Source organism: Mya arenaria, chromosome 10 (assembly GCF_026914265.1).
Source record: "Mya arenaria isolate MELC-2E11 chromosome 10, ASM2691426v1".
NCBI classification, from domain to species: Eukaryota; Metazoa; Mollusca; class Bivalvia; order Myida; family Myidae; genus Mya; species Mya arenaria.
In genome coordinates, this window is record NC_069131.1 from 37,046,809 (window position 1) to 37,065,764 (window position 18,956).

Here is an 18,956-nt window from a genome sequence, read left to right on the forward strand (position 1 = left end):
TGAATTTGTTCAGAGGAAAATAGTACAATATTGTCTTCGTCTTTAATTTCAACAATATGTACTATGTTTGCATTATTTTATGGCCAGAGAAATGGTTTATATGCGAAATTTCCAAAACACTTTATTTTAACAATAAGCAATTTCAACGATTGTTAAAGTCATCTTTTTATTTAAGAAGATCCAACTTTAGCATTGTTCAAAGTAACGCTGGGTTTGGTGTCGTTGTTGTTTGCTCTTGGCCTTCTCAATATTTAAGTGTATTTTAGCATGGAAGAACATCACAAAACTCCACAAACAGCACATTGCATTGATCGATCTCTTAACAGCGTAGACGTTCGCGCTGGAAGTCAAGAAATATTAGTTGTGCATGCTTTACGGTTCTATAATATGGGTTTAGTATTGCGTTTTGATCAGCGATATGATATTAAACACTAGTGAATGTTTTCAGAATCGGCTTTCATGAGGAGATACCCGAGTAAAATCCAAATTTGCACAATCCAAGAGCGACGAAATGACATTCCTTAACAAAACGGAATAATAATTAGCCGTCTATTGTGACTGTTACTGGTATAAATCACCTTAAAGACAAAGGATTGTATAATAAATGTCATATTGGTGACGCACTATTTGCTTTGTAACGTCATCTTAAAATCGCTCAATGATGCTTGTTATAGTATTACCTCAGCAGAGTGGAATACGGTCGTATTGCACTTGATTGGAATAACTTTTAAAGCACAATTCATTACCTACTAAATGTAGTTTAAATGTTCTTTCATAGATGTGCACCTTCTGTTTATTTTTTATCTTTTTTGTATATATATTTTCACGGATTAAGTACTGAAAAATGATGCTTAACTATAGTACGTGTATTAAATATCAGCGTCAGGTCTCATACTGACATTATCGTTCATCATGCTTTGCTTCTTCTGGAACTGCCTTTTCTGTACTTGCTATGTTTTGGACGTGTCTTATAAATTCTTTAGAAGTAATGTCAATCATTATTACATAAAAGGGTGTAAAACTAACAAGGTCAAACTATTACACGACGTAATATTGTTCTAATATGAACTAAAAAATCTACCAATGCATCTTATATAAATTCATTGAAGATTTGGCCAAACCGTTACTTTTAATGAAGTTAAATAAAATGCAATTAGTGTACTCTCCCTTAGTTTACAGCCTAACATATTGTGTTTATTAACATGGCTGTATGAAGCTTTTTGTATATAAGTGTCTTTATATGTCTATTAAGCATAAATATAGATAAACTTATGCTCATTAATATTAATTTGTATTTGGTTTTATATTCCTACAATATAAGAAATTCAGCTTTGGTTACTTAAATCATCATTATAACAAATATTATATTACATTTTTGAAGTTTTTGTACACTGCATAAACATTTCCAATCGAATATTTGATCGATATTCATGTTCGGATATGGATATTGCGTTAACAGTAAAATATTAGAGACAAGTTTGACATTACAAACAAAACAAATATAATTTATAATGCACCAGTTTGTCAGGTCAGCAAGGTCTACTCTCCAAGTCTATTGAAAAAAAAAACGATCGAAAGCAAAAGATGATTTGAGCATAAATTGTTTTACATCCAATGTGTAAAAGCATATTAAGTGTTTCATACTAGAAGATAAATACATGTAGTTATACTATAATTAAGCTATGAAAATGCACTACAATAGGTCAGGAGAAACTTGGTGGAGTATTATCTTCCTTTAGCTTATTGAAAGGTTCATTCATTTCAACCGAGTGCAGAAAATGTGAAAAAAGCGGGGTTTAAGATATAGAATAGAACATTATATATGACAGGCTATTTATCAAAATCAATATCTGCCTATAACAGTAAAAGTTATTGCAGGGTCTAGGTATTTAAAAGTAGGGTATGCCACCTATGATGGTAAATCTTAATATTAAATAAGGCTTAAGGTTTGATACGTTATACCTTGAATAGTAGTAGGGTGTCCGATTCAGGAATAAGCTTGTCATTTCGTCGATCTATTTGGTAACTGTTTGATTGGATGCCTGAGACGCCTTATAATTTTGGCAGCATAACCAAGGGTATTTTGTATGCTTCGTCTTATAAATCATATATAAATAAATATCCGCAAAAGTCATTATAAATGAAAGTTTTTAAGTTTTCTTTTCTTTTCAGGGGAGTATAGAAACCGGCCTTTTGTTTTGTAAAGTTTTCAACAAAGACGGAAATAAATTTCAACATTTGTATATGATTATATCTGTTTTCTTCATTTAGTTCGTCGTCTATGTCCTTAGATTTTAAGGTAGTTATCACAGGGTTCCAACTCGGTAACTCGAGAAGAGGTTGAATGTGGAGTTTTTGTCACAGAATCCAACAAAAAGTGTCTTAGATTTTACTAGTCCACAACAAATAAAAATATTGACTCCATCTTAATGGTAAAAATAAATTGTTACTTGACACCAACATTCATTTGTCTGCATATTTTGATTCAAGAATATATGTGCTTAATATAACATTGTTGTCATTTCAAACTTGGTTAAAAAAAACCATGAAAATAGCGACAATCGATTACTTTTCATAGCATCAATCTCGATTTTTGTGATTAAAGCATTGATTAGTTGATGTTCGTTTTTGTTTGTACATGTTATGTTAAGGTAAGAACTATAAGTTTAATTTTTTAAAGGCTTTATAATCGATATATGATTAAACATTGCAAAATCATTCCAGTTTAAAATCAAATTCGATTAAATAAAATGAGCGCAAACTAAATCCGCAATTCACCCATTTTACTACAGGAACATGCATGTATGTGTTTACTTTATTATTTCAGGTATCCTGTGTTGAACTAAAAGCAACGCAAGCTGAAGCAAAAAAGGAAGTCAGCACGTGTGTTCAAATCATGGACAAGGAACGTCCCGTACAGGAGCTTCACCCTATGGATTATGAGTTTGCCTTCACGTGCGTTACGGACTAACTTACATTTAAGCTTTAAAAATGCGCCCTTATAAAATTGATCTTTTGAGAACTTACATACACGTAAGTGTTACAGCATTAACAATGGATCTGTACAAATATGTAAAATGTAAAAGTGTTTAATGTATGAACTCTTATAAACGAGACTGAGCATAACGAATACATTTTCCTTTGTGGTTACGTTTCTTATCACAATTCAGTTTAATATATGTCTGCTCACTTCATATACTCGTATAGTTGGTTTGATTGAAATACATAACATCTGCATAAAAAGGAATAATTGGTTTAACGTGTGATGATTCCACATAATTTTTACCACTGGGATGAACGAAGAGGCCCAAGTCGTATGTTGATACTAGCAATGACCAAAATACAAGAATGTGGGTTAAACCAGGCCCAATGCATTTTCCCAACATATATTCAAGTATTTGCTCGAAAACTCTTTCAACATATTAACCATTTTGAAGGATTTGAATGTCTTTGAAGAAAATTACATACATTTGTTATTTTGATTATTTGGTCAATATATTAGAGAACTCATTTTAGAGTAAGAAAGGTACTTGAATAAATTACTCATATCAGTATTTCCCAATTATTTTGTAACATAATGAAAAAGTACCGTAAAGGGACACAGAAGTTGATTTAAGATATACAATTATAAATCCTTTTGTTTATGTAAACAATATACTCAGTTGCGTAAGTACTTGACTAGACTCCAATTTCACGAATAATCGAACATAGTATTTCTTAATCTCAATCTCAAATCATTGTCCCCATTATTTCATGTAATAATACATAATCACTTATGTTTTACTCTTTTTTGAAGCAGGTCATTTTGCGCACTACTTTTATTGATTAACAACCTTGCTCAATATTGTAAAGATAATTTAATTTTAAATTACTGGAGCGTGGCTGTTGGTATATTTTTATGAAGAAACTATTACAATTAACGAACATGCATACTGCTATTTCATTTAACGACACGTCAATGACGACGTTTAAGTAATAAAGACGTGGTATGAAAAATCCTTTTTCACAGACACAGTTTTAAGAGGAAAAAGAACATTTGTTTGTAACAATGGTTTCAACTAATTCAACTTCTTCTCGTGCTACAGAGTTGGAACCCCGTGAGTTATGTTGCATCTTTTTCTTCCTGTTTTGAAAATAAATATTTTCATAGTCGTAATACGGTGGTAGTGTAGGATTTGGCTCTTTTCATCAAAGTGAGTTTTATTAATTATACAATAAGTCAGAGGCTGTAATATTGAAGCTACTTTTCATTTTGTATCGAAAGTGCACCAGTATCGCATGTGTAGTTGTTGAAAGGTGTATTACTGCACAAAAGACTCCAAAATGGTTTATCATATTAAAAAAAAATACTTCTATATTTGGCATAATATTTCTTCCTTAAACATTGAAATGAAGATGCTTCTGTATTCCGACCCAATTTCTTAACGGTCAAATCATTTTTGTCATGTGTCAGTTAAAAGGCAAGTTAGTGTTGAAACTGTGATATTGACAGTCTAATGATAAGCTGATTGAAGTGGACACTCTGTGGGTTCTTTCTTACATCAAAACGACAAGAAATTTGCAAGTATTCAAACACTTAAAGATGCATTACTACTCCGAAATAATATGTACCACGATAAATACAATTGTCTTAATTTACCGAAAAAGATGAGTTCATATAAAAAACAATGGTTCGACGAAGGATACCGTGTTTTACTGAAAGGTAGGTGCAGAAATCACGGTGTTTTTACCTTATGAGACGATAGCTGATCATTGTAAATCTTTTAGGACCCACAAGTCATTTAATATTTGTGCGTGCTCAGCTATTAAATACACGGTTATAATATTTTTATAAGTACTTAATATTGTACGTAAATGTATTATTTAATTAAAGGTTTATCACTCAAAATATATGTTTGTAATACATGTGTATGTATTGATTTTAAATAAGAATGTCACTTTAACGTATATAAAACAATGTATGAAACATTAATTAAAGCCCAACATACACTTTACGGGACACTACGCCAAATGACAAAAAACAAATCAGATACACAGTTTAGTCTAAATGGCGCAGTTTATTAAATAGATAAATTCTTTAAAGCATTCAAAACTATTTAGCACTCTAAATAATTAAAGGCAAAATTTGCTTAACTTCCTGTTTTGAAAACAATTCTGCCTATTTATTTACATTGGAAAAAACCCAAGGAATCATCAAAAACAATGACTCTACAGAAGAAGTAAAATATAAGCTTATTATTCGCAGTTTATTTAAAAACTATAAAATCACATTTGTTTTTATTTGTAACTAACGTCTCGCTCGTCCTTAGCGCCTGAAAATGGTAGATACTAGTTTGACTTCAAAATCTTAAACGTTACTCTTCCGGTCAACTATTAAAGCTGCTTCTTTAGAACCAAAACATGCCATTGAATCCGATGTACTATCTTTGTCTGTGAGTCCGTTACTTTTTATTGAGCCATGCTCTAAAATCGATTGTAGTTAAAGCAAATTGCATTTGAGATAGAGTCTGAAATATTGTTTTGGATAAATTGCTTGCAGTTCAAAACTAATTTATTGATACGACAATATGAACATATTAAAATATAAGTCATAGCAATACCAATTTCTATTGATAGTGAATATGGCGTTTTATTATGTTTATAAAAATTGCTCCCTGTCCAATCAGAAACAGCTTATTAATAAATCATGTAACTATGGAAGTTATTACCCTGATCGATTAATGTTGTATATGTACTTTCAGCAATTGTACTACCTTTAGCAATCGCCAATCAATAGATCGTGTTAGTTTGACCGGCAATGTTCGTGATGACGTTGCTTATGACTACGATGGAGCTCCTTTTACACAGAATACACTACCGGCTATTTGAAAGTAACCTAGATGTTAATTGAAATTGTTTGAGAAAATGAACATGCAATCAATAAACCTATAACTATATTATGTCGTTTCAGAGGCACTAGCATGACAGAAATGATATTTTGGATACTTACGATACTCTGCGTTGTTCGATCATGTATGGCAGGTATGTAAATGTAAAATCATTTTAGAGTTTAAATAAAGAATATGTTAAAGCAAAGGTTTTATCTTAAGTATGAGGAACAAAAAAAACATTTAATACAGCATATTCCCAACCTTGAAAAAAATCCTTTCAGTGACGGTAATGATAGACGGGAAGGAGTTGGATTGCGAAAAAAATTGTACGTGTTGTAAGAGAGGAACAACATGTAGATATGATAACGTTTGTACAGGCGGATGTGTAGCAACCATATCTGGTCATAGATGTCGTCACTCTTGTCCCGAAAACTGCTACACGTGCGAATATAATTACGGCCAAATATGTCACACCTGTAAAGATACATTTTATGATAACACCAGTTCGTGTAGCAAGAGCTGTTCTGTCGGATGCAACAATGCAACCTGTAATGACGATGGGACATGTGACCCATGTCAAGCAAATTTCGAAGGGCCTAGATGCACTACATGTATACAAGGAAAATATGGTCCTGATTGTATTTTAAACTGCTCAAATCAGAAATGCCGATGTACGATTGACAGAGATTGCATTTCCTGTAAAAAGGGATTCTATGAGAGCAGCACCTTCTGTCAAAAATCTTGTTCCATTGGATGTCAAAATCAATCTTGTAATGACGATGGAACGTGTAATTGTACCTCACGATTTAATGGAACTACATGCACTGAATGTATGTACGGATATCATGGGACAAACTGCGATGAACTCTGTTCCGTAGGCTGCGAAAAAAGACAATGTAATAAAGATGGCACTTGTTCCTGTCGAGATTACTTTGAAGGAACAACATGTGATACATGTTCGAATGGACGATACGGTGATTATTGCGATCAAATGTGCAGTGTCGGTTGTAACGAAGCAATGGATTGTTACAGAAAAAACGGCTCCTGTGAATGTCTTCCTAATTTTACTGGGGCTAAATGTGAAAAATGCACAGACGGTCTTTACGGACAATCATGTGACTTACATTGCCCGTATAATTGCAAAGGGGGCTCTTGCTCACGATATGAAGGGAAATGCACACTTGGTTGTGTTGATGGTTATTCGGGTGACAATTGCACAAACCCTTGTGACAATACATGCGCAACATGTCTACAAAATGATACAACACACTGCGAGTCTTGCAACAATGGCTACACTGGAACAACATGCCAATGTCCTCCTAACTGCAACTGTTCGACTGGATTTGAAATTTGTATTTCTTGTACAAATGGGTATGCTAATTCTGAAAAACAATGCACGTGTCAATCGAAATATTGCATCGGGAGTGAATGTGATCAATGTAGTGACCAGACGTTTTATGTTGATAACAATGCGTGCTGTCCATGTCCAAAAAATTGCAGAAATGATGTCTGCAAGAATGGACCCGAGTGTATATCCGGTTGTATGGACGGCTTTTACGGTCTCAATTGTTCTAGAAACTGTTCGTTCCTCAGTGCTGAGTGTCTACAATGTAACCAGACGGATGGAAAGTGCTCGTTGTGCAGTAAGGGATATTCCCTACATGAAAATGGCAGTTGCAATGGCTGCCCAAAAAATCTCTACGGATATTTATGTGATACAAAATGTCCTGAAAACTGTCAGCAAGATAAAAACGATACGAGTTGTAACAACGAAGGTAAATGTATATATGGATGCGTTGATGGCTACAAAGGGGATGACTGCACAGGTAGAGATCCTATATAAATTGCAAATCCTATTTAATAAAATAAAATGAAACAGTACATAAAACTATACATGAAGTGTATAACTTTATTTATTGATTACACAACTTCTTAAATAAATTTATCTTTAATTTAAGTTTATATTTCGGTTTGTTAAAAAAATAATTGCTACTAAAACACTCTATATGATCTTCAAGTATCGGAAGAGTTAATAATTACTTTAATGTACTATTTAAGAGAGCGATAAATCAGTTAATGTAGCTGCCGAGTCACCAGTAGGATATATTGTGGGGGTAATGACCGTTGTAGTCATCATCGGTGTGGTTGTTACGGTCTTCTTTCTGCGTCGAAGGTATTTACATATCGTGTTATAAAAAAATGTTTGATAGTAAAGGTATCGAATTGTAATTATATCGTCGATTGTGCGAATATATATAACCTAGCAGACGACTAGGAAATAATGCGACTGTGTCGAATGTGTTCAATTAATTTAGACTAAATGATGTTTATTTTCTAACAGATTAGCTCGCCTGTCTCCTTCACACACAAACGGAAGCATGAATACAACTGTCAAAGCTGACGTTATTGTCGAAAACTAGAACAATTGTAAGTCTACATTATTATAACGTATTCTCGTTTTCGTCATTAAATAATGATCGATGAGGAATTTCATAAATGTTGTCGGTGCAACTCATCTAAAATGTCTTTTATACTTTATTAGACACTTCACGGCTACACGCATGTCAAGACAAAGGTATGCATGAATATATTGAACGATTTAGATATAAATAAGAGTTTGAATGGTTTGCCATAGTGTCTGTTTATTCCGATGTCAGCATCAACCACACCGGTTGTAACATACAAAATTGCAACTTTATCAGAACGACTTATGGAGAAGCCACAATTGAAATGTCAAATTACGAGGTCAAACTCAATAGTCAACAGTCATGTGTTAATTTAAGCTCATGCTTGTATGTCCTAGGTTAGAAATACGTTATTGTTAATAATCTTGAACTCATTCATGGATATATTTATTTGGTTAATGAGACGGTCATTCAGAGTGCCTGTGCTATGTGTATCTGGGGTCATGATCTCTATTAGATGTTTAAGGTCAAATTCCATCAGACGCTATTGCTACCTGAATTATTGTACCCCATGAACATGATCAGTATTTGGTATTAATTTGCAACTCAAAGCCATGTAATTGAAGATAAAGAAATTACCAACACAAATCACAAATATCAACACTAGTCTCTGTTCACACCTCTTTGTCTTCTTTGAGTTGTAGCAACTCGTTGGTATATTCGTTTGGCAGCTTATTATGTATTGTTTTGTTAACTTATTTACAGCAAACGAAGGGAATGAGCGCAACAACCGAGATTCCATCGATTCTAATCAACGGCATCAGGCAAGCACGTCTTCTTCAGTAAATCAACCAACATCAATATGCGAGATTGATCTGGAATTTGGTAAGATTTTGTAAGAAGCGATATTAAATTTATTACGAAATTTAAAGTAACAGTTAGCCTTCCAGTACGCAAAGTGACTGTCTTCGGCAAAACGATCATGGAAGGTGTTTACAAGGAATAGAAACACAGACAAATGTAAGCCTAGTCACATTTAACATTCTCTTCATTTATTTTCCGGCATAAGCTTTTTGATGTGGGATCGGTTTACTAGTTGTTTATTTGAGTTATGTGTACGATTCTTTATTCAGATAAAGATTCTATTCACGAAGCTGAAAGTACTCCTGGTGTATATTACAACAACTCGGTCGCTTTGCAGAGGCCTAAAGTTTCTGTTGACGGTCTTGTTGAATACGTTGATTCATTAACACAGGATGATATCAAAGTTGCATTTGAGGTAAAAAATCGTTGACATTCGTGAAAGCGTCTTCTCAAGTTAAATATTACATACAATAGTACAACAGCCGCGATGTGTAACTCGATGTCAGAAAAATTACAAACATTTCTGGGTAGTATCCGATCAACTCAGGAATTTGGAGCTTTGTGCTTCTATCGCAAAATCATTCATTAATAGATTTATATATATCTGTAAGCCTTCGTAAAATAATAATGCTTGTCAATAATTTTATTTGCATTTACAAAAACTATTTTCCACTTTAGTTGTCTTAAGTTAAATTATCTCAATCTTGATTTGCTAGAAATTTCCCCAAGGGCTTATTAAGCCGTACGTTCACTCCCAAAGAAGTGGCAACTTGCAAAGAAACAGATACAAGGGCATTTATCCATGTATGTATTACCTAATTATACAATAATACGACATCGTCAGCGAAAGAGAGTCCTACATATTCTTCGTACAAGTGAACATGTTATTTTCTCCTTTACATAAGTCATATTCGTTGATAACGTCAAAAATGTTAGAAATCTGGAAATGCGTTTGTACCGCTGTAATTATGTTTATTGTTGTTTTACTTGTCCGGAACTTAACGTATAAAATCCAACCCAAAAGTACAATTATAGTTTTGTATTGCTATAGATGACGATTGCAGAGTAAAGATTCGGGATGAAGATACGGATTACATCAATGCAAGTTTTATTGATGTAAGAGTGTGTTTGATTCTATGAATACACAAAATGGTATTTTAAACAATAGTTATTTAAAAAAAAGAATTTAAGAATGCACACAATTAAAACATAATCAATAATAAAGAAATTTCTGAGGTAATAATACATGAAATGTTAACAAGTAATATACGCTCAAAACAAAATAAATCTCGAAATAATTGAGGTGAAATCGTTATAAATTAGGTTTAGGTACATTTGTTCACATAGGTTAGGGTTAACTGATATTGTTTTCTTTTTCTGCAGGGATATAAAAAGAGGAAAGAGTACATCGCGACCTTAGGTAAAATTATTCCTATAATACAAAAACTAATACAATTTGATTTTATCATGGTTAAAGATAGATGCATCATACCTGGGCCATTTTTTTATAATATGTAGAAGTTAACTCTGTCAGCTCTTGTGCTGGATTTTTTTTGTGAAATTCGGGCTGCAAACGTGTAGATTTAAATTCAAACTGCTGCATGCTTTCGCTTACAATTTGCTATAATATCTTTCAGGACCAATGTCGCAGCAACTGGGAGATGAATTCGAACCCTTCTGGCGAATGGTTTGGCAACAGAAGGTTGAGAAAATTGTCATGGTCACAAACTTGATTGAAAATGGGGTAAATCATTGTTGATCGTATATTACGTAAACTCTTAGCAGTCATTTTAAAATACAACACAAAACTTTTACACTAAAAACCTGAAAGTATGCACGTTTTAATTGTTTACATACATTAACATACATGAACTTTACGTTGAAATCATGAGAATATATTTTAACCATAATCAAACTGTATATGTTAATTTTCTTATAGACGGGTAAATGTGAACAGTATTGGCCAAACGTTGGTACTAACAAGATGTATGGCGAGTTTAGAATTAGGTGTCATTCGGAGGACATGTATGCCGAGTTTACGAGAAGAGCCCTTACAATTGCAAAGGTATACACTTATCATTACATTGCGTTTGCTTTATGCTTCTCTAATTTTCTAATATGATAAACCAAATGTTAAGGTAAGCCATTTTGTGATTAATATGAATTGAGCTATTTAAGTGTATTTTACATCCTAATAGTTTTAAAAGCATGCGGAAGTTTTCTACATAATAACTTGTAATATGTGTTTATTTTCCTGAAGGCAAAAACTATGAAAGCAGATGTCATTCTTTTGAATTCATGTCTGCATTGGTAAAACAGTTAATCTGGTGAACCATTCAATAATTTTTCAACTCAATTTAGACAGAGCCAACAATATTATCTTAGTTTGAATATAAATACTTTAGCTACCATAACACTCCTTAACGTTTTAGCTGTATTAGAGCATACACAAGTCCAATAGGGCTAATAGGGCTAATGCATGCTTGGTATATAGATGCGATATTTTAAACTTCGTTAATATTTAAGTCAATACATAGTCAATATAAGACATTGTCTAATGAATTTGTATCTACTACAGTTTTATCACTTATAACGACAACATTTAAATATCAAAAGGTTCATATATTCACAATGCATAAATTGTTATGTTAACGTTATTATCAAATAGCATTGGAAAATTGAATTTCATTAAAGAGTGCTCTTATTTACAAGAAATACTTTCTAAATAATAACATATTTTTTATGTATTTTGTAGAATTTGTGGGAAAGTTAAAATTATAATTAAAGCCCTCTGCTTGTATTTACAAATGGTTCTCAGTCATCCGAAGAAAGGTCCATCTACCAACTGCACTTCACATGTTGGCCAGACAAAGGCATTCCTGATGATGTCACAGCAATCATTGAATTCAGACAAAGAGTACTGAATACGCCTACAGCGTATAAAGGGCCTACTGTGGTCCACTGCAGGTATAACTTTGTAATACTGTTGAATATTCCATTCTAAGTAAAGTAATAACATCGCACAACTAATAGTTATGTGTTCAATGTGTCCCTTGAAATTGTTTCAATAACTATAATTAAATTAACAAAACATGTTTTTTTCAAATTCCTGTAACTTAAACACATCTCATGTGCCGTATAATGTTCACTTCAAAGATAGTGTAAGACTTTGTTTTAAACAAAATAATGTTTCCAATAATGTTTTCTCGATTTTGTTGAATTTTCGTTCACACTCTAATTTGTTCATTGCATTTCATGTCCGTCTACTTCGTGTAGCAACTCAACATTGCAAGATCATCTACAAACAAAAACTCGAGCAAATACACGTACATAATGTTACAGTTTAAATACGAAGAAGCTATATTTTGTAATTCGACCAATAAGTACGAACACTATTGTTTTGACCGATATAAAAACAATTAGACGATCCTTTGAAATTTGAAATACAAAGTGTGCGTACACGGGGTGGAAACCAAATGGTTTCATGAAAATGATATATATTTATTGATATTTGTCTTTTATTGGTCTTTGCAGTGCTGGTGTGGGACGAACGGGCACATACATTGCTCTGGACATCCTGACGAAGGAGGGTGAAACTGAAGGAGCGGTTGATATCCCTGGATGTGTGGTCAACATGCGACAGAACAGGCCGAACATGATACAGACTATGGTGTGATAAATTATATCACTTTTATTCCAGTCAGATACCCAGAACTCGCTCTGCGGCGTTAGGCTATTAGCGTTATGGAATAAAATGAACGTTTCAATATGATTTGAATGATGTCATATTGTACTTGAATCAAGCACATATATCCATGTAGATATTCGATTATATTTTTAATACGTTTTTAAAGTTGGCGTTAATCTTTATTTCGTTATTATCTTAACTTTAGTTTTCTGTTTCAGACCTTGAACTTGAAATCTAGGTAATACCCTGAATACATGAATGCCTCCCTTTTTTGCAGCATGGAATTGAATGGTTACATTTTTAATAATTTAGTGATAAGTGTTAAGCGTATATAATTGTTTCAGTTTATGTAACACCATTTGTTTGTAGGAGCAGTATCAATATCTCCACAAGGCTGTTGTGTATTCCCTGACTTTCAATTGCACACCGATCAAGGCAGAACAGTTTCAGCAATACATGAAGACAACAAGAAGAGCTGACTTAAACAGGCAATTTCAAGTTGGTTTAAATATATACATTTAAAGTTTAAGTTTAATCAAGTCTTTTCATTATCTGTAGTTGATTAATGTTTGAAAATATCATTACTTTACGAATGTTTGGGGTTTATTTGTTTGATCATAACATCTTTACTACATAAATATCTTCTTTTATGTTAATGATGGTAATAACAGAGAATTATGAACAAACCGGAAGATATTATTACAAAGCTTTCATTTAAATTTATGTGCAAGACAATGACGGATTTATATTTTGCAGCAACTTCAGCACACCGTTGAACAGCGATCAAAACAGGAAGCAAACGCAGTCAAAAGAAATAAAGAACACTTGGCTAAAAACCGAGCCAATGCAGACATACCAGGTATTTATTTCCTTGTTCCTTGTAGCCCTAAAAAGTAAATACCTAGATAAATAACATGATAAAACAAAGAGACACTGTGAACTGCATCCACATTTCGACATTGTTATTCAACACGCAGATGTTAACAAATCTTTGTTTTCCACTTAAATATGATAAAACAATGGAAACTACAAAAACATTGCCAAACCTATAACAAACAAAGGTTTTGATTGTAGGTGATGAAAATCGACCACGACTCTACCTTCGGTTGGAAAGTGGATCGTCCGATTACATCAATGCTGTGTACATACATGTGGGTGTATTTGTTAAGCTTGATGACTTCCAATATATGTATATATACACTTTCATTTCTTAACCATTAAATTTATCTGAATTATTTCAATCATGTGCTTTTTATCTAAATGAACTAACTATTTTGATTTGTACCAATCTTCTCCGACAACATATCCATATCTGAGGCTTTAAAATCAAACATATTTACTTGGATTTTTATATGTTTTTTGTTGTATATTTATATTTTTAAAATATTAACAGTCGCGTAGTATCTGGATGGTTTACAACAGCTATGCCTATATCATAAATAAAACAAAGATGTTGTTTATCTGATTGTAAATGTTTTTCAAGTCAAGCCGATAAGGACATGAACATTAATATCTCTTTCAGGGTTTCAAAGAAAAACGCCGATTTCTTGTTGCACAGACTCCCTTGCCAGAGACCGTTAATGCCTTCCTGACATTGGTTGTCCAAGAAAACTGCTCATGCATTGTCAGTTTTGAACCAGACATGGACAAACAAAGGGTGAGTAAGACACACATGCTTCCCTTACTAAACGATTATAACCAACGCTGCAGCTATTTGGAATTTGTTCTTTAAGAGTAATATTGATAATGTTACCTGACATTGCTTATTAACAGAATGTTGGAATATACTACCCGGCGGAAAACATGCAGGTGTTAAAGAAGGGGTCATTTGAAGTCAGCTCTTCACGTGAAACAAGGAAATCCCACTATGCAATGAGAAACCTTAAAATACGTCATACGGGGGCGACAGGGGTAATAAGAGTACTAATGTAGTAACATTATCATCTTTCATCTTTCAGTATCTATATCAATCGATGACAAGGAATAAGAAAATGAAATACGATCCATAAGACAACGAATGGATATAGTCGATTTGATCACACTTAATTGTATTGCGAGCTGCGTTTTAAATGTTTAACATTGGAACAGTTTGACGCGTACAAACGCCAAATTTACTCTAATCACGAAAAATTAACATCATGACAATAACTGATTCCATAGAAATTTATTATTTCTTTTCAGCGTCTTCCTGAGAAAACTCTGTCCCACATTCAGTTCACTGAGTGGGATGAAATTAAGAATGTCCCTCTTTCTGTTAAAAACTTTCTCACCTTCCTGAATGACGTGGAGGAAACAGCAAACAAACAGAAAGATGGACCGATACTTCTTCATTGTTTGTATGAATGACTTGTACAAGTTTTCAATTGCATTAATATTAAATTGTAAATGGGTCTGGTTTTGTCAAATGGTCTTTTGTAATATATCACTAAAGTATGTCACTAGTTCTAGTAACTACCCGAATTGTACTCTAGAAGAACAATTATCAGCTTTAAGCTGCCTTCACAGTCGGGCTATAATAAGTGTATTGTTTCCAAAGTTATCGTTCAAACACGACAACCAATCATTTCAAAGGATAACTGTATAGTGTATTATTTTAAATGAAATCTGTATTTATCGTTTAGACATTTAAAGTCTATGCAAATGGGTTGAAAGTTATCTTAATATAGTAAATGTTGTATCACACAATACAGTGATGGAGCAGGCCGAACGGGTCTATTCTGTGTGGTGTCAATGCTGCTGAGGAAGATGGCCATAGAACACGAAGTTAGTGTTCTCAATGATGTTAGAAAGGTCAAGACCATGCGTCGACTGGCGATTCCGAATTTGGTAACTGTCTTTCGTTATAAGAATTATAGTAAGACGCCCTTGCTAAGAAAAGTTACAGTAATCGGCATGGTTTATTCATAGATTGCGCCTTGCAATTATTCTAAAGAATACTATCATTTACATTCCTGGTATTTTATTTAAAAACCATTTAATACTCGTATGAATTGTATGTCGTTTACTTTAATGAAAGTAATAGTACTACATGTAATTGTGTGTTTCCAGGATCAATTCATATTCTGTCACGAGAGCGTCATGGAATACTTGCGAGCATTTGACAAGGATGTGTATGCTAACTTCGCTGGTTCAAATGAATAGAGACGATACATAAGGAACATGGATAACAAAACCATACATATTTGGAACGCTAGTTTCAAACAAAAAGACAGTGTTGCATTTGTTATTAATAGTATTTTTGCTTTGTTTTGTGTTCTTACTATATACTTTACACTTACAGATTTTAACTATAACACAATATTTGTATATAAAATACTGATATATCAAACAGCGCCTTTTATTTGTTATTATATTGCGAGTAATTGATTAATTATGTTGCTGTTTTTTATTTTCTATTATTTTGTAATCGATATATAATTTTATAATAAGCATATGGAAAGCTTTCAGCAAAACTCTCGCACCACTTGAATTATAAATCATGTCTTATCAATTCATTGACGTGATAACATGTCTTTTTTAATCTCTTTGCTTTGCATATGATGTATGTCCACGTTTATTTGCTTAAGCAGTATCCATTGTTCCATGCGCTGTGAAATGTTTGAGTAACAAAATACAAACGTAGCCTCAACAAAACAAAATTAAGGGTAACTAATTGTGCTGTTGTAATATTGAGTCAGGAAAGGATGACTTCTGAAGAAAGATTGATAAGATTGCTACAGAGAATACTATTGGGTCATTAATTTGCCTTAGGTTATATGTAAAAGTATAATTGAAATTTGAATGTAAATAAATATGTTCTTTCAATTACTAACCCTTGATTAATTGTGTTGAGAATATTTGACCTAAGGACCATTAAGTCACAACAGATATAAGGCATACCGTCTATAAAGGCAACCGAAAAGGAAGCATGAAACGACGATCCCACTACTAGCAACCGTCGAAAAGTTTGGACAATTGGTTTTGTACCAGATTGACAAATGGCATATTAAAACTGTCCGATCAACAAAACGATTTAAATATGAGATTCGGCCGTTCGTCCGAGTGTAGCCAGCTGTTGTTTTAAAGTTGAATGTAAAATAGAATTTCCTTGGCTATGTGTCTTCAGTGTTGTGAAATACGGCAGGAGAGAACAAAAGGTTTCATATACACTAATGGCTTTCTAAACTATTATGCATATATACATCTAGTGTGTAAAATAGAGTATTAACGTTCAGAAATGTAAATAAATGCTTAACAAAATGTGACAGAATTGTTCTTTTATTCAACAAACGGTGATGGAACGAATGTAGTAGATTATTTATATATTGCGATCAAAGTTAGCCTATTCGAGTACATTGTATCCCGCATCAATGGAGTCATTTGGTTTTTACCTAACAGACGGAAGAAGGGAATTGAGCGTGTTATAGGCAATGCCTGAGGAACCATAGCTCTTAACCCGGAAAGGCTACTTGTGTTTTTACCTTCCCGGTTTAAACCAACGATACACGCGAGACATCTGTCTTCCTGTCCTATCTCTCTCCTGTCAATATATTTGCTGAGAAATTCTAGCTTGCGTGGAAAGGAAATGATGATAATTTTTCAGAGTACAATGTTTTTTAACAGTTACATGAAAATATATTTAGTGATAAGCATTGTCCTTTCAAACTACATTTAGACCATTCAATGTATATTTCCGTTCGTCGGACTAATTACACATATTATTCAGAAGTTAATTTCTAATGCTTTATTTTTTTATTTTGACCGCCTGCTTAAATAGCATCAGTCTAAAAATAAATGCTCCAACCCACTCGCACCCCCATCATACAGCAACAAAAAACCTGCATACTTGCGAAGTTCCATGTCATGGAATATTTGCTCTTAAAGAAGATCAGGAAAAGTAATATACCTTCAGAAAGGAATAATTAAGTGCTGTGCGTTTCCCTACTTGCATGGGATATCATTTAGTGTGAGAACAGACTGTTCTAGTTTAACGAGGTTGCTCCGTTAAGGCAAATAGCCAGTTGGCTTAAAACCTGCCACATAACGACATGATTGTGGATAGGGGAAAGGTTTCCTTCATGTCAATGTGGACGCCGATGTCAAGAATGCTGTTCAAGGACGCTTGGCTAGCTTACAGCTACAACGGAAAGTTGGATGATTTGCCATTACATTTATCATAAATAGAGTTGGTTTATAAATCCGTGGGAACTCGTCTGGAAGTTGCATTGCATCCTCTACCATTGCACAAGCAATTAAAGTTAAAAGGTGTCATCAATATAATGAATTTCTAATAATGTGTGTTCCTTTATACACTGTTAAGTACATCAGTGTAGATTTGAGTTTGTCAATTTGTATTATTTCATTTAGTGATAAATTGCTTTTAAATATATGGTATTTTTGTATGTCATTTTCATTTCTACAGTATGATACCAGTATCAAACCAACCAACCAAATCAAATAAAAACACCGTCATACCTGTCATATATGATTTAATATTTGAAGTCATTATACTATCTAAAAACAACAATGTAAATACATATTTAATGTTATAAGTGTTACATATGCTTCATATAAGTTTCTTGAATTTTGAAATATTGTGTAATAGTTATTCAAGGGACATAATAGAATAATCATACAAACCGTTCGGTGATGGCTCAACAGTAGACTCCCTTGTATGATATCGGCACGACGTCGGGCCGCAGTCGTACAAATATAGTACTTACAACAGATTTTTTTACATGCTTTCCAAGACATGTAATACATATTATTGTATTTTATTGAGTTTCCTTTGCATATAGTTAAAACACAGCGAACTGCCATAATTTAATTCGGATTATTTTTTATCAACACATTATCGTCCTAACATTGGCACTTCATTGACAAGTTGAACTGATAGCCCGGATAGGCTCCGTGTCTGTGTGTGCGTGTGTGTGTGTATGCTACCTGGATAGTATAAAGTGTAAAGAGTGGCAGGTTAATGTACGAATCGGTGAAATATAATACGGTCCTACACAGAACCAAACGATACTCCTCTATCGAATAGATACTAAGTCGAATTCAATATTTAATTCAAGATATTGTGCCTTACGCTCGATGTTAAGGCGTCAACAATATGAATACAGAGCGAAATAAACAAACACAACCGACAAA

The 18,956-nt window shown here is 33.3% G+C and overlaps 2 protein-coding genes across 2 annotated transcripts; both read left to right on the forward strand.

Moving 5' to 3' along the window:
- The first annotated feature begins 4,180 nt into the window (after positions 1 to 4,180).
- Positions 4,181 to 9,164, forward strand: LOC128205529 (cell death abnormality protein 1-like). The gene is made up of 6 exons (XM_052907261.1): positions 4,181 to 4,193; positions 5,951 to 6,021; positions 6,152 to 7,696; positions 7,929 to 8,043; positions 8,212 to 8,297; positions 9,041 to 9,164. Exons 2-5 carry the CDS (start codon positions 5,961 to 5,963, stop codon positions 8,288 to 8,290), a joined length of 1,800 nt encoding a protein of 599 aa, XP_052763221.1. The 5' UTR covers positions 4,181 to 4,193; positions 5,951 to 5,960; the 3' UTR covers positions 8,291 to 8,297; positions 9,041 to 9,164.
- Positions 8,601 to 16,996, forward strand: LOC128204666 (receptor-type tyrosine-protein phosphatase alpha-like). Its single transcript, XM_052906064.1, has 18 exons — positions 8,601 to 8,673; positions 9,041 to 9,160; positions 9,409 to 9,554; positions 9,856 to 9,943; positions 10,191 to 10,255; positions 10,523 to 10,559; positions 10,777 to 10,883; positions 11,079 to 11,204; positions 11,958 to 12,106; positions 12,674 to 12,809; positions 13,197 to 13,325; positions 13,584 to 13,686; positions 13,902 to 13,978; positions 14,350 to 14,484; positions 14,601 to 14,738; positions 15,009 to 15,163; positions 15,518 to 15,653; positions 15,876 to 16,996. The coding sequence occupies exons 1-18, from the start codon at positions 8,601 to 8,603 to the stop codon at positions 15,966 to 15,968; spliced, it is 2,013 nt and encodes a 670-aa protein (XP_052762024.1). The 3' UTR covers positions 15,969 to 16,996.
- Positions 16,997 to 18,956: the final 1,960 nt, after the last annotated feature.